This window comes from Pinus tabuliformis, chromosome X (genome assembly GCF_031772625.1).
Source record: "Pinus tabuliformis cultivar Carrire ecotype Pingquan chromosome X, CPIR1, whole genome shotgun sequence".
Taxonomy (NCBI): domain Eukaryota; kingdom Viridiplantae; phylum Streptophyta; class Pinopsida; order Pinales; family Pinaceae; genus Pinus; species Pinus tabuliformis.
In genome coordinates this window covers 515,440,568-515,467,676 of record NC_142308.1, presented here as the reverse complement: position 1 = coordinate 515,467,676, position 27,109 = coordinate 515,440,568, and the positions used below count along the sequence as shown (strand labels likewise).

General features: G+C 40.0%; 2 protein-coding genes across 3 annotated transcripts in view; one reads left to right on the top strand and one right to left on the bottom strand.

The window, feature by feature from the left end:
• The window catches only part of LOC149140943 (Cysteinyl-tRNA synthetase, class Ia family protein), a 192,644-nt gene that overhangs the window by 61,186 nt on the left and 104,349 nt on the right, over positions 1-27,109 (bottom strand). The window lies entirely within an intron of this gene.
• Positions 5,957-20,851, top strand: LOC149140944 (uncharacterized). Its single transcript, XM_089448445.1, has 3 exons — positions 5,957-6,063; positions 19,344-19,840; positions 19,958-20,851. The coding sequence occupies exons 1-3, from the start codon at positions 5,957-5,959 to the stop codon at positions 20,608-20,610; spliced, it is 1,257 nt and encodes a 418-aa protein (XP_089304571.1). The 3' UTR covers positions 20,611-20,851.

Below are 27,109 nucleotides of genomic sequence, written 5' to 3'. Positions count from 1 at the left end.
CATCAGATGGATATTAAAACTGCCTTTTTGCATAGGGACTTGCATGAAGAAATCTATATGGAACAACCTCCTCGCTTTATACAAACAGACTCCAGCCTTGTATGTCGGCTTAAGAAATCCCTTTATGGTCTCAAGCAAGCCCCTTGGGCTTGGTATGCCAAAATTTATAGCTTTCTTTTAGGTAATAGCTTTCCTAAGTGTCATTCTGACAATACTGTCTACACCAAGAAAGTGGGTTAAGTCTCTTATCATTCTTGTTCTTTATGTTGATGATCTTATCCTTACTGGTAGTGATCCCAATCTTATAAACCATGTGAAGTCCAGCCTTAAAAAGTAGTTTGAAATGAGAGACTTAGGACACTTGCATTATTTTCTTGGCCTTCAAGTCTTGCAATCCAAGGAAGGTATTTCTCTTTCCCAGTCCAAGTATGCCTATGATCTTCTACACCACTTTCACATGGAAGACTGTAAGCCATCCCCTTCTCCCTTTCAGCTGGAGCCAAACTTTTAGCCACTTGTACTTCCCCTGAAGTTGATGCTACCTTATACCATCAGCTTGTAGGAAAGCTTTTGTATCTAACCCATACTCGTCCTGACCTTTCCTTTGTTGTTGGCCTTATTGCTCGGTTTATGCAAAACCCACATGAAAGTCATTGGAAAGCAGCTAAAAGAATACTTCATTATGTTCGAGGTACAATTCAATTTGGGATTCATTACAGTGCAGAAGCATCTCCTCTATTAGTTGGTTTCACTAATTCCAATTGGGCTAATGACCCTGATGATCGGAAGTCTACTGCAGGTTATCTCTTCACTCTTGGTTCTGGACCTATTACATGGGCTTGCAAGAAACAAAGTGCCATTTCTCTTTCTTTAGCAGAAGCAGAGTATCGTGGCATCGTAGAAGCTAGTAAAGAAGCCCTGTGGCTTTGTCAAATCCTGTCAGATTTTGGCTTTCAGCAGCAGTATCCGACTACACTTTGGTGTGATAATCAAAGTGCCATTCAACTATGCAAAGATCCAGTCCAACATCAGCACAGCAAACACATTGAACTACACATGCACTTCATTAGAAAGCTCATTCATGACCATGTTCTTGAACTGCAATATTGTTCAACCGATGATCAAGTTGCAGACATCTTCACAAAGGCTCTCACAGAGGCGAAGTTTACTAAATTTCGATTTATGTTTGGAGTTCAGGAAGTTGTCACTAAGGGGGGATAGGCTCTAATGCCTCCTTCCTTCTCCTATTGTGTCATATTTGTACATCCTTCAATCCTATCCCAAACTGTTCTTAAGGGGGGATGTTAGGATATTCCGACACATAGGAAATAGTTAAGTATAACTTGGTCTAGTGTAGAGTTAGGTAAAGTGTGTTTCTTTACTATGTACTTGTGTAACTTACAATCTGACGGTCGCGATATGTTCTAGACATGAAGTGATCCGACGGTTCATTCTCTCAGGGTATTACCGACACTTGATCCGTGGCTTAACACCCAATTCGTCCATGATCTCTATTTAAAGAGCATGGAGGGTCATTTGTAGGGTGACCGTTCATGAGAGAAGCTTATGTAAATTTTCTTTCTTTTACATTAATAAATTGCTTGAAGTGGCCACGTTGGCTCAGGCCGTGGACTGTTTCCCTCTTGGAGGGTTTTAACCACGTCAAGAATACTGGTGTATTGATCTATGATCTATTTGCGAGCAGTGTCCTTTGGTGTTCTATCTGAGGAACTTACCCTGTAAATTCCTACAATTTTGATAGAATTTATTTTTAACCACGTAACAGAAAGTAATCAGGAGGCTACCAAGTGTTGTAGAGTGAAATAGTGTTGAGTGTAAAAGCCCTGTCCTTTAGGGTAAAAGCCCTTTCCTTTTTGTCAATTAAACCAATGTATGGATGTTTTCCTAGTCATTGAGATGACTAGGTCAATCAATGCTTGCATATAAATATTGCAGAGATAAGCCAAAGATAGTTATGCTCTATGTTGTTGGATTGAGTTTACTGTCAAGGGAGAAGTGGATTATTGGAAGATTGTAGTAAAACTGAGATAAGTATTGCCATCATTTGAGAGCACGTTTTTCCCTCAATCTTGGGGTTTTTCCCACTATAAACCCTAAGTCTTGATAGTGATGTACTCTATGTTTTACTTCACACAAGTATCTAATGAATGAATAGTTCTATTTACTACTATATGTTGATGAGTTTGTGCCATGCCATGCCATGGTAATCTAATGACAGTAGTTTATTTATGATAGCTAGTTTGTTTCTTGTTATTGTGACGATAATGTTGATGATTAGATTATATTTACAAAATGCTTAATCATTAAGGCTTGTTTGTTTCTTGTTATTGTGATGATAATGTTGATGATTAGATTATATTTACAAAATGCTAGATCATTAAGGCTTGATGACCATTGTTGACTTTAGCAGCCAACACAGGTCTTGGCACATTTGTATAAATATTTGTACATACATCTTGTTAGCTCCCTTAGATCTTTAATAACCTATCGAATAGGATTCTGCCTTGTAGTTCTTCTCTAAGCTAGGCAGATGGGATTTCTCAATCTCTGAATCCTTGTTGATTGTACTATCAAGTATTTTCCCCATTTAGATGATTAACAAAACAACGTTCGTGCTCCATCTTTGTCTCAATTGTGAATGTTAGATAGCATAGTTAAGTTTCGGCATCTTCATGGTGTCTTAGAACTCTGAGATCTCTCGGATTTTTAGTTGTCCTACACACCAACACATCCTGGATTCTTTGTGCAGATCACATGACACTAAGAACTTGTATAGGCAGAATGCTAAGAAATCAACCACTTTGTTGGCGGCTTCCTTATAATGTTGATCACAATATAACACTGATGCAAATATGACACCTATTTCATATGAAGATCTTCCTGAATTTTTTATTGTGAAATAACTGTAGACGCTGGTTATATGCTAGAATGGCCTCTTTACCAAGATGATGTTTGTGAAAATTCCGAAACCCGAAATCCTCTTGCAGCAACTGGAAATAATTCTCCTAATCGTTAAATTAATTTTTAACAATTTATTTAATAGTTGCTATAGCAAAATACTGAATCAATCACACTACAACCTACACAAATAAAATGCGGAAGAAATAAATGTTGGAAGAAATACTAGCATACACATAAAATGATAGTTATTTTTGGACCAATGTCCCCAAAAAAACCCAACTTGGGAAAACGGTGCAGCAGCTGAGGGTTTTATTATTATGCAGCAGTGAAATAATCTGGATACAATTGGATGCTGAAACTGGCAATCCTATAGAGAAAAACTGGCAAGAAAAATCTAGTGAGGAAATCTCCTCACTCCACAGGAAAATCTGGGCTCTGACCTCAGCTCAAATTGAGTCATCCAAACTGGCTCTGCGCAGCTACTACGTCTCCCTAACACAGTCCCTTTTGCACTCAGTTCGAACCAACTTCTCCTCAAGTCGTCTGGTCTACTAATGTCTGGGAAAATGTCTCTCCTGGCCTCTAAAACTTTTGTCCAGCTTCTAGCACTGAAACTTGCTTTTCCCCAGCAGATACGAAATTGCCTCTAGAGGCTATTGCGTTGCTCTATGTCAGCCTCACTGTGGCTCACTTGCCTCTCTGCAAATGCACTCACCGGAACTGGAATCCTTCCTCCGGCTTCACTGTCCCTACCCCTCTCTCACTGCTTCAATCTCACTGGCTCTCTCTCCAGCAACTCACGCTGCTACTCTGGAAATTGATCTGCTCATGAAATCAAACTGCTGAAGTCATTTCTCCAAGCCCCATCGAATTCTTCTTATAATCCTTTGTTGAGACTTCAACGGCCAAGATTAGATCTTAATTGATGGCTAGGATTAACTTGAAGTCGATACGTGTGAGTTTCTAGAACATTCACACCTTAAATTAATTAATTCTGATTAAATAGTCATATTCCCTAAGTTTAAACTTGGGAAATATTTTTAAAAGCTGACTAATAATATAATTAAGTCATTTCTAGACATAATTTCCAGAAACGATTTCTGGGTTTTGGAGATCTCATGTATTCTAGCATCTCCACAAAAATTTCAAGGCTAGAACACATCCGATGCTATAAAAACTAACAATGTTGCCACTACTTGAGTTCCTATGCTAGGGTGTAGAATTCCATCACATGTACTGTAATTGAGTTTGGCATGCAAAAGAGTCATTTAAAGTTAAGCAACTAGATGTCTTCTTGCTTACTTGAGAACAATGCCTACAGTGAATTATTAAATGTCAAATTTCAATATCTACCTTAAAAGGTTTTTTTGATGTTAGGACTGCCAACCTCTATTGTGTTGGAGACTTTGATGATAAGCACGTCATCCTGAGTTGACAAAGCTCTATAAGCTGTAATATTTTTTTGCATTCAATATATTGAATAAAAAGCAGCTTGAAACTATAGAGAGATTAAGATGTCTGGCTAACCCTTCTACAGTCAAAACTTTTAGTGCTTATAATTCTCTTTGTTTCTCCTCTATAAATGTAACCTGCATGAATGCACCTGTTGTCGCGCGGATTGGCACGACAACGCTCAGACCGGGGGCTGTCACTCTGATCCCCGATCCCTCCGTTTAAGCCTGTCTCCCGCGGCTAAGGGGGGTAGTCCCTGTGAGATGATCAGACCAACTGGCGACCAGTTGGTTGGGAGACACGAGATACGATATAAAAAGGACTCGATGGATTTGATTAATTGAGCAGACCAGTGCCTTAAGAGACTTGATGTAGAAACGATTACTTTTTAAATGATATAGAAACATGGACCATGAACAGCAACCATCTATCATCAGCTAAATCACATGACCAAAACGATATTCAGCAATTGAAAACTTCGAAAAGATAAATGCTTAAAACCACCACGAGAATCGTAAATTATTAACCAGAGATCATATTTCGTATCTCAAACTTGAAAATTTAGCATCTCAGCATAAAACCTACAACGCGAAAGCTCCTGAGACTAGCAAAAATAATTTCCCACGAAATTTTTATTTGTTCAAAATTTTTTAAATCTTTTTTCAATCAATTTTTTTTTTTTTTTTTCAATATTAGAAATCTAAAAAAATTTAAAATTCTAAAACTAAAATAAATTTAAAACTAAACTATATAAAAAAAAATATAAACCAAAACCTAAACCTTTTTATTTTTATTTTTTATATTATAAAAGTCAAAAAGGAAAAAAAATCTAAAACTAAATTCTAACCATTAAAAATAAAACTAAAAATATATTTTTTCATTTTTTTATTTTTTATTTTTATTCTAAAATCAAAAATAAAGCAAAAATTTAAAATCTAATTAAAGTTAAATCTAAAAAATCTAAAATCTATATACTATACAAATTTCTAAACTAAACTAAAGAAAAATAAATTGAAATTAAAATCTAACTAAACTTAAAACTAAGGACTAATATATACATCAAAATTCTAAAAATCTAAAATCGTAACCTACCTTAAAACAAAAAAAACAAAGGGTCGAATTTTTTTTATTTTTTGTTTGTTTGAAAACTGATACAACGCAAATCAAAAAAGGGTCGAGCTGCCAGTCTGAAATACGTAACCCTAGACCACGTAAATAAAAGAAAATCGAATGGTGGAAGGCAATACCTGGCCCGGCGGATGATCTCGTGCTACCTTCCTCACGACGCTTACAGAAACTTTGACTGCGGACAAATGAAAATCGTATCGTTTGCTGGAATGATGCCCACGCTGTCACTTCGGACGGAAACTGTAACCTTAGACCAGGGGTTAACCACGCAATCGAAAGGCGGAAAGCTTAATACGATCGCAGTGACAGGACTATAGCCGAAAAAAAATCAATGCGTTTACCTGTAATACATTTACCTGCGGATGCTGCTTCGAAATGCTTCGATTGGGATTAGTTTTCTCACCTGGCGTATCCAAAACGAAATCTTAACTGAGCGTGATTTACCCTCTGCGTGATGGCTGAGAGCGAGAGTCTTTTTGATGCGTTTTCCAATTCGCGGCTTCGAGTAGCTGGCCAGCAATCGAACTTGGAGATGGACGAGAATATGAATGATACGCTGCGGTGAAAACAGCTGCAGAATGGTAAACGAAAACCGCTGATAGGATTGATAAGCTGCCGGACGATGCGTTGTTTCCCCACGTTATATCATCCCGAAACTTGCTCTCTGTACGTGGGTAATCAAAGCCTGAAAAATTTATGCTTGTCTGCGTGAATGAAAACCAGCGGCAGCCACGCTCTTTCCCCACGATTTTTAAAACCTTCTACGCCCAACGCTTACAGATCTGCAAGCCTGAGGACATTGAGTTGAAGGCCTGCAGCTAAAATCGTTTTTTATTTCAGGCTTACGTTTCATGCATGGCACCCGCTTGCAGAAAGATGAAATTTTGAAGCAGATTTGTGCCAGAAGGTTGACACCTGCAGAGTATGTCCACCACGAAAGACAATTCAGTCCTCACTGTTTTATGCAGGCAGAAAATTGCAAAGCCTTAAAGCAAAAACTCTTCAAAATTTACCTAAAATCACAAAAAAAAATTTGAAACCCTAATGAAAACTGCATAGAACAAAAATTTAAAACCCTACTGAAAAAATTTGAAACCCTAGAACAGCTGATCAATTTACAGAATTGGCCCCTTAACAGCCAGATTTAGCAGTAAGCACGGAAAACATTTTAAAGAACGGAAATTTCAGATCGTCACTGTGAAGAACTTCATAAAATCTCTCATGCAAACTTAAAAAAAAAATAAACCGAATGATTAACCCAGGGCCGAAATCAGCTGGGCTCTGCAAAGAAAAGCCTGTGGGAGTCGGCTGGTTCAGCCCAGAACTTCCCCAAACGCCCACAAATACCCTTCACCTAAAGATTTCCTGCACACCTCAAGCAAACATCAGTAAAGAGGGCAAGAAATGCTGCTAGATTTCAAGAAATAATGGAGATACCTGCCATTATTCCAGAAACCCTACAACATTCAAACCCTAGCACGTGAGCAAGATACCTGTACTCACAATACTCTGAAAACCAGCTATTATTAACTGCTGAAAACTGAAATATGCAGAAAAAACAAACATCTCACAGCAATTCCAGAGAGTAACACCAGCCAGTTTTGAACCCCAAAGTCTTTTTATTAACCAGAAAATCAGATTACAAGAGAGCTTTTTCAGTCCAGACTCACAGATCAGATGATCTCAAATGACTCCTAGCACCCTATATAAAGGAAATGATCCCAACGGCTAGTTCGAGTGATCCATGTAGAAATGATCTCGACCGTTGATGAGGATCAAGACATCTCTTGATCTCATCCGTCGATTTATTCACTTAAAATATTATTATTTTATTAGTTAGGGTTTTTTGCTTTATTTTTTAATTTTTATTATTTATTTTTTTTTTTATTATTTCTATTGATTTTCTAATTTTTTAATTCATTTTAAAATGGATCATCGAACTAAGCCTTCGGAAACATCACCTAGGACCTAGGACTTAGGACTCAGGAAGGGATTTAAAACATTTTCAACCCTCAAGACACATTACATCATGACTTTTATAATTTACATCTCAAGGGGACAAGCCCACTTAATACAGACCCTCATAAATCACCCAGCTCTGCGACACAACGATAATCTAGCAGATCAACACACTAGGATTCTCCTAAAGTTCTAATGACAAAATCAATCCCGGCTTTGGGGTCAGGTTTGAAGGAAAACTCTGCCGATCTGTGGATCGGTGAGACGAAAAACCTTCCGGGACGTAGATTATCATCAGAAAGCTAGGTCCACCTAGGCAAATTACATACATGACTCATGTCTGCTAAGATTATTTACAATTAATACATGCAGACTGGGTTTACAATCAAAAAGATCAAGCTGCTGATGATGGCAGGATGGCACAGACATGCTGATCAGGTGCTGCTTCTCTCTGTCAAGAAAAACGGGGTGCACTGCATGGGTAGTTGACCAGTAGAGGTCAACATCTGGCTCTACTTGGGGACACGTTGCTGCTTGCAGGAATGTGAGAATCCAGAATCTGCATCCATACAACACAAAAATAAGTAGCGTCCATCCAAAAATCAGCATATACGTTAAGCACAATAAAGATAAAAGCTCTTCATTTATTAACTATCTAAAGCAGAAACGAAAATGCGGAAAAAACAAGGAGTAGGGTTAGAAATACGATACAAAGGATGCCCTACGGCATCAGATGTTTTCAATATAGTGCATACTGAGCATTTGCCTGCTTTCAGGCAAATCTGTCGGCTGCTTGTCGGATGTGCCATGTCCAATTTTGCATATGGTAGGACTCTTTCCTATCCGAGAATCAAGCTGCTCGCGGCCGTCTGATGCGTCAAATCTTCTTGTTCTTATTTTCTTGCGCTTTTTCTTTCTGGCAGGTCGAATTACTGATGACCTGGAACTTTTTGTTTCGAAACTATCAGATGAAGTGTGTAAGATGTGCATGCTAAGTCTTTTTGTGTCTTGCATCTGATTTTTATCGTTTTTAAGCTTATCTAGATCACCTTCAATTATCCACCTAATGACCTCCTCATAGTAAGATGGAACTTGTTGCGGCAAATGAGAAGGCTCCTGGTTTCTCTTATCATCTGACCATTGTTGAATCTTTTGAACTTGTATTCTAATGGCATCCATCTGACTAGAGCATTCATCCCTTATAGCACTGATTTGCATGGCATGGTGTTCTTGCATGTGTTTTATCACTTTATCATTCTTTTCCTCTATGTCCATCAAGCAATGTTGCATGAAATTTATTTCTTCTTTATGATTCGCTTGCATGTCAGCCAACTGATTGTTATGATTGAATGTCATAGAGTCAATTTCCCTATCATGATCAGCTTTCATGGTCACCATATTCTCCTCTAAGACTGACATCTTGCTTTGCATGCTTCTAATTTCTGTTTCATATTTAATTTTCATGGCCTCAATTTCCTTAGCATGCTGATTTTGTGTAACCTCCAACTCCCTATTACGTTTTTCCAGGTGGGTGGCTAAAGTTTTAACATCATTGATAAGACTAGTTTGATTGCTTTCCATGTTTCTTACCAGCATCATTAGATCTTGTATAATTTGCTTTTGTTCTTCCCTTTCACTATTATTTGTCCCTGATTTTTCACTATCATGAACTGCAATATTTCCGGTGGATGACACATTCTGACATGATGAATCGTCTTGGGATCTTTCAGCTGGACCTCTTATCAAATTATTTTTATTCTGTTGCACAATTTTAGAGGCAGAAGGCAAGCTGTTTGGATAACCATATCTATCTTCAAAAGCATTTACAATGTCATTTAAAGAAGTAAAAGAATCCTTAGGAAAATTGTTAAACCAATTCAAAGCATCATCTTTTAAAGAAAGGACAAATAGACGCATTTTGATATCACCATAACTAAACTGAGGGGATCTGCAATATATGATCATGATGCGAATAAACAAGTCTAGATGCCTTTTAGCAGCGATTGGATCACCATCTGAAAAAATAGGTAATTCAGGAATGGCCTCCTCCGAAAGATCATGGAGACGGTGAGTAAAACGACATGGTTTAAATGAATAATCCATGATGAACAATAAGGGATCAGATGGATGATAGAACTAGCTCTTTGCTCAAGAAAATCAAAAGATGAAAGAAGTGGAGTCGCCACTTGAACAATAAAACTGATTCTAAGATCCAAGAAGTAATCAACAAACAGATATGCGGGAGGCTTCTTGTCTGGGAATAATAAGAAAATGGAGTCGCCACCCAAACAAGAAACACATCGAAGAAATAAGGCAATAAAAAAAAATCCAAATGATAACCTCAAACGCCGAATCTGCCAGCTCAAATGAGAAATAAGAAGATGAGAAGATGAATGTCGATGAAACCCCGAGGACAGAAAAACTCTATCCCCGGCAACGGCGCCAAAAAATGTTGTCGCGCGGATTGGCACGACAACGCTCAGACCGGGGGCTGTCACTCTGATCCCCGATCCCTCCGTTTAAGCCTGTCTCCCGCGGCTAAGGGGGGTAGTCCCTGTGAGATGATGAGACCAACTGGCGACCAGTTGGTTGGGAGACACGAGATACGATATAAAAAGGACTCGATGGATTTGATTAATTGAGCAGACCAGTGCCTTAAGAGACTTGATGTAGAAACGATTACTTTTTAAATGATATAGAAACATGGACCATGAACAGCAACCATCTATCATCGGCTAAATCACATGACCAAAACGATATTCAACAATTGAAAACTTCGAAAAGATAAATGCTTAAAACCACCACGAGAATCGTAAATTATTAACCAGATATCATATTCCGTATCTCAAACTTGAAAATTTAGCATCTCAGCATAAAACCTACAACGCGAAAGCTCCTGAGACTGGCAAAAATAATTTCCCACAAAATTTTTATTTGTTCAAAAATTTTTAAATCTTTTTTCAATCAATTTTTTTTTTTTTTTTTCAATATTAGAAATCTAAAAAATTTTAAAATTCTAAAACTAAAATAAATTTAAAACTAAACTATATAAAAAAAAATATAAACCAAAAGCTAAACCTTTTTATTTTTATTTTTTATATTATAAAAGTCAAAAAGGAAAAAAAATCTAAAACTAAATTCTAACCATTAAAAATAAAACTAAAAATATATTTTGTCATTTTTTTATTTTTTATTTTTATTCTAAAATAAAAAATAAAACAAAAATTTAAAATCTAATTAAAGTTAAATCTAAAAAATCTAAACTCTATATACTATACAAATTTCTAAACTAAACTAAAAAAAAATAAATTGAAATTAAAATCTAACTAAACTTAAAACTAATATACATCAAAATTCCTAAAATCTAAAATCGTAACCTATCTTAAAACAAAAACAAAGGGTCGAATTTTTTTTATTTTTTGTTTGTTTGAAAACTGATACAACGCAAATCAAAAAAGGGTCGAGCTGCCAGTCTGAAATACGTAACCCTAGACCACATAAACAGAAGAAAATCGAATGGTGGAAGGCAATACCTGGCCCGGCGGATGATCTCGTGCTACTTTCCTCACGACGCTTACAGAAACTTTGACTGCGGACAAATGAAAATCGTGTCGTTTGCTGGAATGATGCCCACGCTGTCACTTCGGACGGAAACTGTAACCTTAGACCAAGGGTTAACCACGCAATCGAAAGGCGGAAAGCTTAATACGATCGCAGTGACAGGACTATAGCCGAAAAAAAATCAATGCGTTTACCTGTAATACATTTACCTGCGGATGCTGCTTCGAAATGCTTCGATTGGGATTAGTTTTCTCACCTGGCGTATCCAAAACGAAATCTTAACTGAGCGTGATTTACCCTCTGCGTGATGGCTGAGAGCGAGAGTCTTTTTGATGCGTTTTCCAATTCGCGGCTTCGAGTAGCTGGCCAGCAATCGAACTTGGAGATGGACGAGAATATGAATGATACGCTGCGGTGAAAACAGCTGCAGAATGGTAAACGAAAACCGCTGATAGGATTGATAAGCTGCCGGACGATGCGTTGTTTCCCCACGTTATATCATCCCGAAACTTGCTCTCTGTACGTGGGTAATCAAAGCCTGAAAAGTTTATGCATGTCTACGTGAATGAAAACCAGCAGCAGCCACGCTCTTTCCCCACGATTTTTAAAACCTTCTACGCCCAACGCTTACAGATCTGCAAACCTGAGGACATTGAGCTGCAGCTAAAATCGTTTTTTATTTCAGGCTTACGTTTCATGCATGGCACCCGCTTGCAGAAAGATGAAATTTTGAAGCAAATTTGTGCCAGAAGGTTGACACCTGCAGAGTATGTCCACCACAAAAGACAAGTCAGTCCTCACTGTTTTATGCAGGCAGAAAATTGCAAAGCCTTAAAGCAAAAATTCTTCAAAATTTACCTAAAATCACAAAAAAAAATTTGAAACCCTAATGAAAACTGCATAGAACGATAATTTAAAACCCTACTGAAAAAAAATTTGAAACCCTAGAACCGCTGATCAATTTACAGATTTGGCCCCTTAACAGCCAGATTCAGCAGTAAGCACGGAAAACATTTTAAAGAACGGAAATTTCAGATCGTCACTGTGAAGAACTTCAGAAAATCTCTCATGCAAACTTAAAAAAATTAAACCGAATGATTAACCCAGGGCCGAAATCAGCTGGGCTCTGCAAAGAAAAGCCTGTGGGAGTCGGCTGGTTCAGCCCAGAACTTCCCCAAACGCCCACAAATACCCTTCACCTAAAGATTTCCTGCACACCTCAAGCAAACATCAGTAAAGAGGGCAAGAAATGCTGCTAGATTTCAAGAAATAATGGAGATACCTGCCATTATTCCAGAAACCCTACAACATTCAAACCCTAGCACGTGAGCAAGATACCTGTACTCACAATACTCTGAAAACCAGCTATTATTAACTGCTGAAAACTGAAATATGCAGAAAAAACAAACATCTCACAGCAATTCCAGAGAGTAACACCAGCGAGTTTTGAACCCCAAAGTCTTTTTATTAACCAGAAAATCAGATTACAAGAGAGCTTTTTCAGTCCAGACTCACAGATCAGATGATCTCAAATGACTCCTAGCACCCTATATAAAGGAAATGATCCCAACGGCTAGTTCGAGTGATCCATGTAGAAATGATCTCGACCGTTGATGAGGATCAAGATATCTCTTGATCTCATCTGTCGATTTATTCACTTAAAATATTATTATTTTATTAGTTAGGGTTTTTTGCTTTATTTTTTAATTTTTATTATTTATTTTTTTTTTTTTTATTATTTTTATTGATTTTTTAATTTTTTAATTCATTTTAAAATGGATCATCGAACTAAGCCTTCGGAAACATCACCTAGGACCTAGGACTTAGGACTCAGGAGGGGATTTAAAACATTTTCAACCCTCAAGACACATTACATCATGACTTTTATAATTTACATCTCAAGGGGACAAGCCCACTTAATACAGACCCTCATAAATCACCCAGCTCTGCGACACAACGATAATCTAGCAGATCAACACACTAGGATTCTCCTAAAGTTCTAATGACAAAATCAATCCCGGCTTTGGGGTCAGGTTTGAAGGAAAACTCTGCCGATCCGTGGATCGATGAGACGAAAAACCTTCCGGGACGTAGATTATCATCAGAAAGCTAGGTCCACCTAGGCAAATTACATACATGACTCATGTCTGCTAAGATTATTTACAATTAATACATGCAGACTGGGTTTACAATCAAAAAGATCAAGCTGCTGATGATGGCAGGATGGCACGGACATGCTGATCAGGTGCTGCTTCTCTCTGTCAAGAAAAACGGGGTGCACTGCATGGGTAGTTGACCAGTAGAGGTCAACAGCACCAATAGATGAAGGTAATTTAACGTGACTACTGCTTTAAACAATCTGATCACAAGAACTTTCCTGGTAAATACAATCAAGTTTAGCTTTTTGCTTAAATTTCTGCCCATAGTATTTTTGAGTCTGGCATTTGACTGTATCACCTTTGCAGTATCTTTTACATTGACCTTAGCTAAGAAATCTTCCAACTGAGAAATGGGTACAGTGCATTTGGAGCGACAATCAACTTATTCTATAGTTATACCGTTCCACTCGATGGCAGCATCCTAAATTCTTTAAAGTTTTGTTTGAGCTTCCCAGTTTAGCACTGAAACACAATATCTGCAACCTCTGAAATTTTATTCCATTTTTTTTAAATCTTGAAACTTTGGTTCAACAGTGAAGCCAACATCTTAGTCTGATTTTGGAAGATCGTTAAGCTCAATTTGTAGACCACTGCATAATGTTGCTTCCTATTGTGTATATTTACTGGTGTCACAGAAGCTGCAATGTAATTATGTTCTCCAAACAGGTCCCCAGTGAAACAGCAACTGACCCTGTGAAAGACTGCAAGCAGTAAATGGAATGATACAAGGTCGGCCATTAGAGGGCAAAACTACACAGAAATTGGTAAGAACAGAATATTAGAGAGTATGAAAATAGTAGACCACATCTGAGAGAAAAAAATATGGCAAACGCTGAACATTAGATGCAAGCAGAACTAAACATTGGTAGCAGAAAGGCCCTTTAATCCTTGAACAGTATATGCTAAATGTAAGAAGAAAAAACTTCTCCAGAAGAGGACATTTAATCTGGGATGAATGATAACGAAGTCAGGTTTAAATAAAGAAAAACGGTGCAACAGATTTAAAAAGAGAAAACCAGTTGCAGAACAACGAAAATCTGTGACTGATTACTGCAACACTCCATACCCTAGATCAATCTCTACTCTTTAGGAAATTGTGACTGAAGGACACAATCCATGCCCGAGCTCTGCAATAGAAAGTTTTAATCATCTTGCCCCAGATCATGGCAATGATTGCTAACAGAAAGAGCTGGTTAGAAGAAATCCAAAAAGAGATTAAAGATTTTCTGAAATAAAGACAAGCAAACATGCTTCTGGTGCTTGCAAGTATTATTTACCCCTGAATTTTCCCCTTATAAATTTAGAGGGTTAACAACTGTTGCCCACCATTTTGAGGGTCATATCCCTAGGAGAAAAAAATTCTCCAAGATGGTCCTCAGCCGGCAGCCAGCACTGAGCAGCCCCTTGCAGCCACTAACTAGCTCGTTGTGCCACTTCTCCGCCACCTAAGCCAGCCATGTGGTCCCTCACCCATCTGTCATGATTGTATGTTTGAAGGTGGGCCTCCCGAACCTAAAGGTATGCCTTGTCATTTGGTAATTGAGTATTGTAGTTTGCTTATCATGGACACTTTTGGGCATGGATTAATGGGAGGATTCGGTGGAAAGAATGGGCTAGGTCTGTGCTCTTATCCCCTAGACCCCTTTTGGATATTAACCTTCGATTCTAGTCCCATGGGATCTCTTTTACTGACCATTTGGCTTTAAGGATGGTATTTCACGGGAAACCTTGATTTTGGTTGTGTGGTCTCGCTCCCTCATCCACATATATTACCCCCCTTTCCACTCATTATTACCCCATTCATCATTTCTCCCATCTGGGTCCACATTCCTCCACTGGGTCCACATAAGGCTAGCTCTCCCCTTGCCCACACCTTGGATCAGGCTTGAAATGATGCCCCGGAGGTTGATGCAACTAAAAAAAAAAATCAAAAGATGGTCGGGACAAACACATTTAGCAAGTGGGCAAAAGCCAATACATGAGCTCTACCCCATCATCATGGCCATCACCCTGGTTCCTACAGGTTCTATGGGCCTCCTTCATCAAATAGGAACCCATGATTGCCCCAACCCTTGGTGCGCAATGCACTGGCCCACCTTAAAAGGGGGTATGCACTGCTACATCTCATACATCATGCTCTTACCCCTTGAGCCCCAAGCAGTTAATCAAAGAAAAATCATAAAAAGGCAAAAGGCATATAAAGAAAGGTGGAAAAATCAAGGCTAGGGCACCTCATGTACCACGATTGCCCCTCCTATGCATTATAAACCCAAGTGTGAGCTTCCCTTTTATTAGCTACCCTTGCACCCCAACATGTGGACCGCCGCCCAAGGCTGCCCCTTCTCATCCCCTACTCCACTCACCTTTTTTTTTCACATACCACCACCTTTTAAAGGATGTACCTTGAACACATTAACCCCTTTAGAAGTAGAAACCACCTAATAGGATACTTGGTTAACCCCATTTGGAGTTTGGAGACATTAGCACATCCCAAATCCCATTATGGAAGGGCAAGCCATTGTGAAGTCCCCACCTGTGGTCCATAGTTTGTAAGCTCTTTTACTCGATTTCTTTGATGACTTGTTGCTCTGGAAGGCTAGGGGATGCATTGGATCTTATGCAGGATTGTCAATGGTCTCCATCTTGGGTTTGGTCTCCTTATACGGGGTCCCAACCCTTCAGAGGGATACATTGGCACATGTAGGGTGTGTGTTGAGAGCCATGGGCCTCCACAGTAGTAGACAACACTCCATGGATCCCTAAGGATTTTCATAGATTGCTTGAGGTTCACCTATTGGACGAGGAAGATGCACCCAGTTCACCTTTTCCCATCTAGCCCCATAGATGTACCATGCATTTGGCAGCTGACCTAGGACTTGTAGGATGATGTGGCATCACCTACACCATCATCAGATTCCTTATAGATGATCTACAAGCATCTTTGACTTATGAAAATTCCTAGATCTAACAATCTCAGGAATCCTACTGCAACGAGCTAAATCTACTTCACCTAGATCATAAATTACATTATAAACTTATTTCAGATTTCTTCTTGAAATATTGAAGTAAATTACTAAAGCAGCCTACACCAAATTAAATATGATTCTGAAACATAGAAACTGAGCAAGGAAATACAAACACATATGACACCATTATTTTTGGACAAAAGTCCGCGGAAAAACCCAATGCGTGAAAACCAGTGCAGTAGCTCTGAGGGTTTTTTATTATTTAGTAGCAAATTCTGAATACATCTCTGAATACCTCACAAGGTTATTTAGTTACAGAGAGAAATACTGGCAAAAAGAATTGTGAAGTTACCTCACACTATCACTGGAAATCCTGACTGATCCAGCCCCAAACTGATTACCCCCGGCTTTTTTGGTTGCCTCTGCACAGTATCTACATCAACCTAGCGTCAAGCTCTCTGGGGACTGCATCACTCCTCTGGCTAGTCGATTTGCTACACAGGAGATTCGATTTCTTCCTCCCGGTCTCACACCCCGGCTCCCGGCTTCTGAAACTCGAATTCCCTCTGCAAATTTCGGACTCCTCACTGGCTTATGCGCTGCCTCTGCGTGCCTTTGCGTCAACCCCTTTGACTCAGCGTTTCCACTACTGGATTACTCTCTACCTCTCTCTGTTGATGATTCTCCAATTGAAAAAATCTCTCTCTGGAAGCTATCCCTGCCTCTCTGCTGCAATAAATCTTCTCAATCGAATTTTCCTCCTAAGAACTTCTCACTTCAGAAAATCAATTTCTTGACCTCTTTTGGTGTATTTTCCAAATGACCCTCAAGCCCCTTCTTATATCTTCTTGTTGAACAACCAACCGCCTAGATTAACTCCTAATCAAAGGCTCAGATCGTTTTGACTTGATCTCCGTCTTTTTCTAAAAGTTACACCCACAATTAGATTAATACCCATTAATATTTTAATATTCTTAAGTTTAGACATAGGAACTCCATTAAAAATATTAATTATTTTAATAAAATCGTCTCTAGGTGGAATTTCCCAAAACGGTTTCTGGGTTCTTTGGAATGCATGTGCCCAAGCCCCCCTGCAAAATTTGAGGCCAAGAGCACATCTGATGCTACCCCAAATCAACACGACTCATTTGGAGACCCATGAGGTTATTATCATTGTTTTACGAAACGGCCGGGTTGACTCCGAAACGGTCGTTTCGATCCGGGTTGAACAAAAAAATTTCAAAACGGCCCATTGACCCGGCTCGGTGACCGGGTCAGCTATGACCCGGCCGAGTCAGCCAATGACTCGGCCGGGTCATAGCTGACCCGGTCAACCCGGCCGGGTCACGTCAAAAAACGGCCGTACCGATTGGAACCGGCTGGGCAGCGATTTCACTTAAAAAAAATTACTTTTTTGCTGATTTGGAGCTGATTTAGTTAGGGTTTGTGGACATGAAAAGGTTTATGTGATTAGTTAAATGCATTTGGGGTCCATTTCCCCCTCCCAAACTCTATTTAAGACAGCCAAATGCTCTCATTTCACTCACAGCAGTCTTATGCATTTGAGTGAGAGTCTTCTTTGAGAGTTAGTGAGCAGTTCTTGAGCTTGTTTTGGAGCAGCAGTGAGGAGTCTTGGAGGAGCATTGTAGCTGGAGTGAGGAGCTTCTTGGGCAGCCATTTGGAGCAGCATTGAGGAGCTGATTTTTGGAGCAAGTTTGAGGAGGCAGTTTGTGCCTGGAGGTATTTTTTTCCACCTCTATAAATCTGTTTTTACTTATTAAATTTTAGGTGCATATAAAGATAGCTTAGAGAGTGTTTTTAGTCAAATAAATGAACATTGAATCAATTTTTATTTTTATTTTTCATTTTCAGATTGTTTTCCTAGTCAAAAAATGGCACCTAGAGCAAAAGATGCTGCTTGGGCATATGTTGAAATGGTTGATGATGAGATGTGTTGCAAGTTTTGCCATAGGAAAATTAAGTCAGGTCCTGGGGGGATTCATAGGCTGAAACAACACTTGGCAGGGATTAAAGGCAATATTACTGCATGTAAATCCCCCGAAATTGGGGAGATTAGAAAGACTTTGTTGGAAAGCTTTGAAAAATTTCAAGAAGAAAAGACTAGGCAAAAAGAGATACAGGCTGAAATTGGGAGGAAGAGGGAGATACAAAAAATGATGGCTGCCAACCCCCACTATGAGTTTGAGGGTTCTTCCTCTATCCCTCACACTGATGCATCAAACCCTTTCCGTTATGTTCCTCCCTCTTTTGCTTCTGTTCAAGATAAGGGAAAGGGTAGAATGAAGGGTGATGGGACTATCAAAAGTTTTTTCACTCACTCAGGCTCCTCTCCATCAGATGCACATGGTCCTGAAGTTAGTAAAGGTCTTTCTCAGCCCACTTTAGATGACCATTGGAAGAAAGAATTGAGGGAGACTGCTTGTGACTACATAGCTAGATGGTGGTATGATGCTGATATCCCCTTTAATGCTGCTCGTTCACCATATTATGAGCCTATGTTTGAGGCCATACATGCTGCTGGAAAAGGCTTCAAAGGCCCTATTATGCAAGAGCTAAGGGGGTTTCGTTTGCAGAAAGAAATTACATCAATTAATGAGTATTTGCAAGATTTCAAGGAATCATGGGCAAGAACAGGGTGTACCATCATGTCAGATGGATGGACTGATCAAAGAAACCGTACCATCATAAACTTTCTTGTCTTCTGCCCACAGGGAACCATGTTTTTAAAATCAGTTGATGCATCTGATAAGGTAAAAGATGGCCACTTGTTGTTTCAGCTATTGGATGAGGTTATTCAGGGTGTGGGGGTGGCTAATGTTGTTCAAATCATCACAGACAATGCCTCTAACTATGTTCTTGCTGGTAGACTGTTAGAGGAAAAACACAAGACCATCTTTTGGACCCCATGCGCTGCACATTGCATAGACCTCATGCTTGAGGATATTGGGAAATTAGATTGGGTCAGAAACACTGTAGATAATGCCAAAAGCATAACAAAATTTATCTACAATCATACATTGGTTTTGAGTATCATGAGGAAACACACTGGAGGCAAGGATATTATTAGGCCTGCCATCACTAGATTTGCTACACATTTTTTGACATTGCAATCTATGCTTTCCCAACATAGAAACTTGCAAAAGATGTTTTCCAGTGATGATTGGAATAATAGCAGTTGGTCTAACAAACCAGAAGGCAGAGAATTGAGAAGGAAAGTCCATGCTGAAACTTTTTGGAGAAAGGCAACAGAGATTGTGAAGGTTGCTGAGCCACTAGTTAAGGTGTTGCGGTTGGTGGATGGGGAAAGGTTGGCTATGGGCTTCATTTATGAGGCTATGGATCAAGCAAAGGAGCAAATAAAGGCAGCATACAAGGATAGAGTGGCAAAGTATGGGCCCATTTGGGCAATCATTGATGAAAGATGGAACAATCAACTCCATCGCCCTATACATGCAGCTGGGTATTTTTTGAACCCACGGTATCATTATAAAGCTAAGGAGTCAGGAGCTTTGAGGGGGGAGGTCAGAGATGGACTGGTTGATTGCATTGAGCGCATGGTCCCATCGGAGTCTGATCAGCTACTGATACATCAGCAGGTCACATCCTTCAGCAATGCAACAGGTACCTTTGGGAAGAACCTAGCAAAGATTGCAAGAGAAGCAGATGAGCCAGGTAAACAAAAATTTCAATTTTCAATTTCTCAATTTCAAGTTAGATATAATTTGTAATTTTGTTGAGCTTCAGCCTTCATCTAACTCATAATTCATTACACTCCTATGTTTTTTGCAGCACAATGGTGGGAGGCCTTTGGTGGCCAGTGCCCTGAATTGCAAAGGTTTGCAATTCGTATTTTGAGTCAAACTTGCAGTGCATCTGGGTGTGAGCGCAATTGGTCTGTCTTTGAGAGGATTCACACAAAGAAGAGAAACCGTTTGGAGCAAAAACGGTTGAATGATCTAGTTTTTGTCCAATACAACCTTCGGCTCAGACGGAACCAATTGCTGAACAAAAGACCTGATTCAGATCCCATTGTGTTGGAAGACATTGATCCAACATCAGATTGGGTAGTGGAGAGTCGTCTACCAGAGTTTGATCCTGATGAGGATCTTGATGAAATTGATGTTGGAGATCCACTGCAACGTGTTCAGTTGAATGCAGATCCCAATCCACCAGCCTCAGTCTCACAGCCAGCTAGTAGGACTCCAGTTGTAGGTGCTTCGCCTTCCTCTGCTCAGCCACGACAGAAGCGCAGCCGCATTTGTACTCTATCTCAGCTTGCATCTGCTTCACAGCCTAGTGGTACTGGTACTGGCACCACTTCTACAGTTGCAGTTGGAGACGATGATGATGAGGAGGAGCCATGGGGCTCCTTGTCTGGCTCTGATGATGATGATCCAGAGATTGGTCGAGATGATCTTGGCTCCTCTGGCAGTAGCCAGTAGCTACTAGCCTCCTTGGTTATTTGTATTTTGTTTTGACTCTTGAGTCTTTGATCATGTATGACACAGACAGACTACAGTTGACTATGTATTTACTATTGCCATTGGGTACACCGTACCATTTTGATATAATGGATTGGTTCATGAGCCTACTTTGATCATATGTTGTCTTCCATGTATATTATAATGTTGTGTGTTTGGAAACTTGAATGAAAATCTTTAAAATTATGTTTAAAATATTTAAAATTATGTTTTTTTATAAAAAAAATAAATATTTAATGTATTTTTTACAACGACCGAGTCATTGAAATCGAGCCGGCCGAGTCATTGCCGTTTCCGTTTCCGTTTCCGAGTCGATCCTCGGCCGAGTCCGAATCCGAGTCCGTTTTGTAAAACATTGGTTATTATTGTGCCCCCACACCCACTGGGAGCACCATAGTTTTATTATTTGGAGAAATGTGAAAATTTCTGAATCTACACATCAGAAATCCTTCTTGAATCACTAGTTTATCATCTCCTACTTGTTATTACATTCAACAAGTTATTTAATTTATAACAGTGATGAAAAACACTACTGCAGACTACACAGACATACAGATCATAAACTGAAACAATAGATGAGACAAACACACAAGGGACACCGTTATGTTTGGACAACACGTCTCCGGAAAAACCCAATGCAGGAAAACGGTGCAGCAGATAGGGGGTTTGTATTATTAAGCAAGTAGACTCTAAGTACAACCGGTTGCCTCTCACCGGCTAACCTTTTAGAGAAATCTCGGCAGCAAGAAATACTACGAGGGTTTACCTCGTTCTCCAAGTCACAACTGATCCACTAAGTGGCCTAACTCTAGCAAACACTGTGAAATCCTAGCGCAATCACTGTTTGGCCTAGCGTCTTGCCTCTAGGAGACTACGTCAGTCGTTCTGCTGGATCGATTTGCTGCAGGAAGACTATTGTTCAGCCCTCCCAACTCAGAACCTCGCTTCTCCAGCAAAATCTCGAACTTCTGAAGAATACCCTGCACTGCCACTGCAAGAGACCCTCTTGGCTTGCGTCAACACTGCGTGAGCCCCTTCTTGGGCTACGTAGGCCTCTGCGTTGCCTCTCCGATGCTATTACTGCCTCTCTGCCTGGTACTCTTTGGCTCGGAATTCCTTTTTGATCCAAATCTCTGCTTTTGCCCATCTCACTGCAACTCAGGTAATTCGATTTTCTCAGCAAATGTCGCCCCAAAAAAATCGAACTAACTAATCACTTGGTGTATCTCAAACTAACTCTCAAGCCTCCTCTTATACTTTTCCTGTTGATGAATCAACGGCCGAGATTAAGTTCCTAATCAATGGCTAAGATTAAAACAGACTTGATCCTCGTCTCTTAGAAGCTTCTCACGCATATTTTTATTAATACCTATTAATATTTTCATTTTCCTAAGTTTACACTTAGGAACCCCATTAAAAATATTAATTATTTTAATAACTCACAATCCGGGTGGAATTTCTCCAAACAATTTATGGATCTTGGAGATCTTATGTATTTTAGCCCCTCCACAAAATTTCGGAGCTAGAGCACATCCGATGCTACCCAAAATCAACAAGAACAAGGGGCCAACCCCTTGTCCGTCACTTTTGAGGGTCCTTTTCTTCATTATGGCACCTATGGACCTCATCAGGCCTCTTGGAGGGCCCTATCATTCGAGCTCTTAAGAGGTTTATTATTTCATTTGTGAGCTAGTTTGGTGGGTCTGTCACCAAAAATTAGGTTATTAGCACATTATTTTATTTTTGGGTGTTATGTAGGCCTAAAAAACTAATTTGAACTCCTCATTAGTGTATAAATACAAGTGAGATGAGTTCGTTTTTCTCATCATCACTTTGGATTGGATCTTTTCTCTCTCTTGAGAATTTCGCTCGCACTTTTTCTTGGAGGATGAACTAGAGCTTTATGGATGAATTTTGATGTTTGGATTTGGTTTATCTTATATTGGAGCTTCTCTGTTGTCAAATTGTGGATGGTTGGATATGTTCTATTACATGTAAGTACATGCTTTTAATGTTATTCTTCTTTTACTTTGTCATATACATTGGATTGGGATTTTCACTATATTTAAGGTTAATTGTTGCATGCATTTACTGCTTAAATTGTGGAATTTTGTCTCTATATAGCATCTCTCAATGTATGGGCCATGTAATTTGAATGAAATTTCCTAGGGATAATTCTATCAATGAATTCATCTTGATAAGCCATCTCCTTTTGCAAGTCGAAGTATAAAAGTTGTAAGGTTGCTTCCCTTTGCCCTAGAAGGCTAGCGAGGTAGTCTTTAGAACTCCTTAAGTAAGAAACGGAGTCCTCATTCATATTTATCATAGACTCCATTCTCCCAAGACTAAGGCACTGATCTACCAAGAGGTGGTCACCCAAAATCAATTATTTTTCACCTTTTCCTAGGTCTAGCCAGGTTGGGTCACCTAGGGCATCATTTTTCCGACAAAATAGCCCTCCAAAAAGTTCCATCTCCTACTATCCCCAACGTTGGCGTCTCGTCAGGGCCTCCAATTTTGAAGCCATTAGGAGGTGGAGTTGTGAGAAAATCCAAACTCTAGCTCTGAGGTCAAACTTTGCCCTAGTATCCCCAAGGCTAGTGCCTCATAGGATCAAATCAACACCTTTAAGTGAAAATCCTTTCTTTGATCCTTTCCCCCTTCCGTCTGGGTTAAGAATATCGTTGGTTGATAAACTCTTACCTCCTAACCTAGGTTGGGTCCACTTGGTCCCGTGTGGTCCCATTCCTTTGGAAGACAATTCTTCAAGAACCATCCGGGATACCAATTTCAATAAGGATTTCAAGGATTGGGAAACTCTCTCATAAGTCATATTCCCTAAGCCTAACCCTCAAATCCTCCCATCCTTCTCCTAGAAGACATTGTACCTTGCTTAGAAAGCAAGCAAACTCCATTCTTCAACCTCCTCTGGAAAGGGATTATTTGGGTCAGGGATCCCTTTTAGGTCCCTTACTAGTATGAGCAGTAACAAGAACCAACACATTTGATTCAGCTAGAGGTTCACAGATTGATACAAATACAGGCTAGGGAAGGTTCCTAGGATGACTAGTCACAGGATTGATTCAGTGATGATTGAGACATTTTTTTCACAATTTTGAGAGAGTTGCTATTTTCAGCAAGTTCCTTACTTTCTAGGAGAGGGAGTTCCAGGGATGGTACAACAATATGGATCACATATTCAAAGTCCTTATGAACTCAAGGTTCTAGTGAGGCCTTTCCAAGCAGCATGCATAGCATTTACTATTTCGGAGGCTCGCATGTCAGAGATAATAATATATTTCGAATCTTTGTGAGATTCTAAATCCAATGAGCTGCTTAAAGGCGACATACAAGCACTTTCTATATTTAGCAGTTCTTGCATGTTGATTCTGATCGCAAATTTGGATTTCTTACAAAAAGATAAATCCAATGAGTATATACTTACATGTGATTCTAAGCACTTTTTATTCTTAGCAATGATTGTATGTCAAGTCTGATTACACATCTATGTTTCCCACTGTGTCTTGAATCCAATGGTGTTGTTCTCATCCAAATTTGAGAATTTTCTACTTTTAGCAATCAAAGTCGGGCACTAGTGATTACATATTCGGACTCCCGACTAAGTTTTGACTCTGGTGGTGGTGGTTTCAGCTAATTCTGAGAACTCTCTATTTTAGCAGTCTCAAAGTGGCAGTGCCGACAACAGATCCTAGATCCCCATTAGATTTCGAGACTGAGTATAATATTGTGGACATGCAAACATATTATTATTTTTAGTAGTGCCTATTTTTAGACATGTCTATTTTTAGAATCATGAGGTGGCAGTCTGAGGGGTGGTCACGTGGCAACAGTTAAGGTTGCATGTGTGGCTTAGAATTGGATGTGTCATTTTTTTTGCTAAATCAAGAGACAGACCTTCTTTTCACTTAGGAAAAAATTACAGATTGTATACCGGATACAACAAACTCCCACAAAGGGAGAGTGAAAACACAGAGGCTCAGACTCCCACAAAGGGAGAGTGAAAAAACTCCAAGATCCGACAAAACCTCCAAAACACAAACAGGAACCAAGTCAGGACTGCCCTGGAACCAAAAGCGGGCAAGTGGAAACAAAGTCCGCTCCCCAAAACCCACCGAAGATCTGACTCCTAGCGATCCAGCGGTCAAAAAAGAACCCGCGTAGAGGCCAATCCCGCGGTAAAACCCCAAGTAGCACAATCAACGCTGACCGTTGATCTGATACTTCAGATCCAACGGCTGGTATCCATATCGCGCGACTTAAAAGCCCGCAAAATAACGCGCGATGAAGGCGGTTTACTTTTCCCAACCTCCGCCACGTGTTGCATCCTGAGTGGAATCGCTAGCTTTTGGAAAAAACCGACTTTGGTTTAGATAGCGCCCGATGTGGGTGGTAAACCACTGGTGGTTTTGTCCTGTCGGGCCCACTAACATGCACACCAAAAGGTGGTCGTAGATCTGCCTTCTCCGGATCTGACGGCCACAAAACAAATCGGACCTCACAACCGCTCGTGTAATACCCAGCAAAGAAGGCGGTAAACCCTGTTCTCCCCCCTCCACGCGTCATAAGCTGAATGGCATAGCTTTTCATCCGAGAAAACCTTAGAGGGCGCCCGGAGCAGGTGGTATATCTCAAGCAGTTTTTGACCCCGGTAATATCTTCCTTTGACCTCCGCCGCCTTGTACGAGGAAAACCAGGCCAGAAGGATGGCCTCCTACATGGAATGTCACCTGGAATCCCTTCTCCTATGAGCAGATAACTACTGTCTCGATTTCTGCCTTTGTTTCTAGAAGCACCCTTAGAGAACCAACAGTGCAAATCCTCTGAAAGACTGTCTGAAGTGAACTTATTCATCGTTGACATGAGATAAGATTCTGTCTCTTGAATTTTCCTGAAACTGTTGTCTGTCACTGAGGGCCCAGGATGAGCATTCCTTCTTCATCCTGTCATCTGTTACCTCCTCCCACCAGCAGCACAAGTCGTTATGTTTGTTTCAAACCCCCTCATTGGCAAGCCAATCTGCAACTTTGTTGGCTTCCCTGCGGACATGCACCAGCCTAAGAGTTCGTAACACCCTTAGGTGTGATTGGATTCTTTGGTAGACTTGCAGAAGCCACCAGTGGCCTAAGATTTTCTCAGGTGCAGTGCCAGCATTAACCCTCTTCACCGAATTTATGACTAATTCCGAGTCAACCTCAATGATGACATTGTGAATGTTGTGCTTGAGCAATATTTCCAAGCATAGTTCCATCGCCATGAGCTCAGCCATATTGTTGGTTGCTTTTCCTAGATAACTATGGAAGATGACCAAAATGTTTCCTTCCTCATCCCTCAAGACCCCTCCATAACCTGCTTCACCCGGATTTCCTTTAGAGGCCCCATCAATGTTAAATTTTAAAAAACCATGAGAAGGGGGATGCCAGGAAGCTTTTCCAGCAGAGGTATTCTTGTTGATCTGCATAGAACACTGAGGGAGATGGACCTTAAGCTTTAACTTTTCCAGGATTCTGGCCTCTCTTTGTCCTATGAGTTTTCCAGTATCAGCACCTCCTAGGATATGCACAGACTCTTTGAGTTGTTTAAGGATTAGCTTTAGAATGTTGCTCACTGGGCTTGCCTTATCCTTGAAAATCCTGTTATTGCGCTCCTTCCAAACATTCCAGATTAAGAACCCTGGGGTCAGCGCCCAGGTGGAGGTTATTATCTCATTCTCCGAAAAAAAATTCCTCCAGTTTATCAATGTAGCAATGATGTCATTTACATTTCTGTCTGTCTGCTCAAAGACATCACCAACCCAGTGCCAAAGTATTGTGGTGAATGAGCATCTGTTCAGGAGATGATTGGTGGTTTCTTCCTGTTGTCCACATAGGTGACATCTTGAGGGGCCAACAAAGCCTCTTTTCCTTAGGTTATCCCATGTCAGAATCTTGCCCTGTAGAACCAGCCACTTGAATAGTTTGACTTTCATCCAATGAGGATTATCCCAAAGTTCTTTCCACTTTTTATCAGTGTTTGGATAGTTAAGTCCTGTGTCTATCCTTTTGGCCTCCTTAAGGGTGAAGAGACATGTCTTATTCTTTCCCCATCTTAATTGATCTTCCAAGGTTGAGGTTAAGATTTGCCTCTTTTCCAAAAGATCGTTAAGGGCTATAGCTTGAGTATGCATCCTGCCCCTTTCTCTGTAATCTGGAAGTTTCCATATTCTCCATTTCTCATTGTTCCTTGAGTGATCCCAATAGTCCCTTACCTTCCTTAAACCTTTGTTGATGGTATCTATGTGAATGTCTGCTAAATCTTCACTGCAGAGATTTTCCTCCTGCTGCCAATTGTCCTCCCAGAACCAGGCAAGATTTCCATTTCTGATCTCCCAGAAACTATGATTTTGGACTAGGGCCCTGTTCTCCCAAGCTCTATTCCAAATTGAAGAACCTTTTACTTGTCC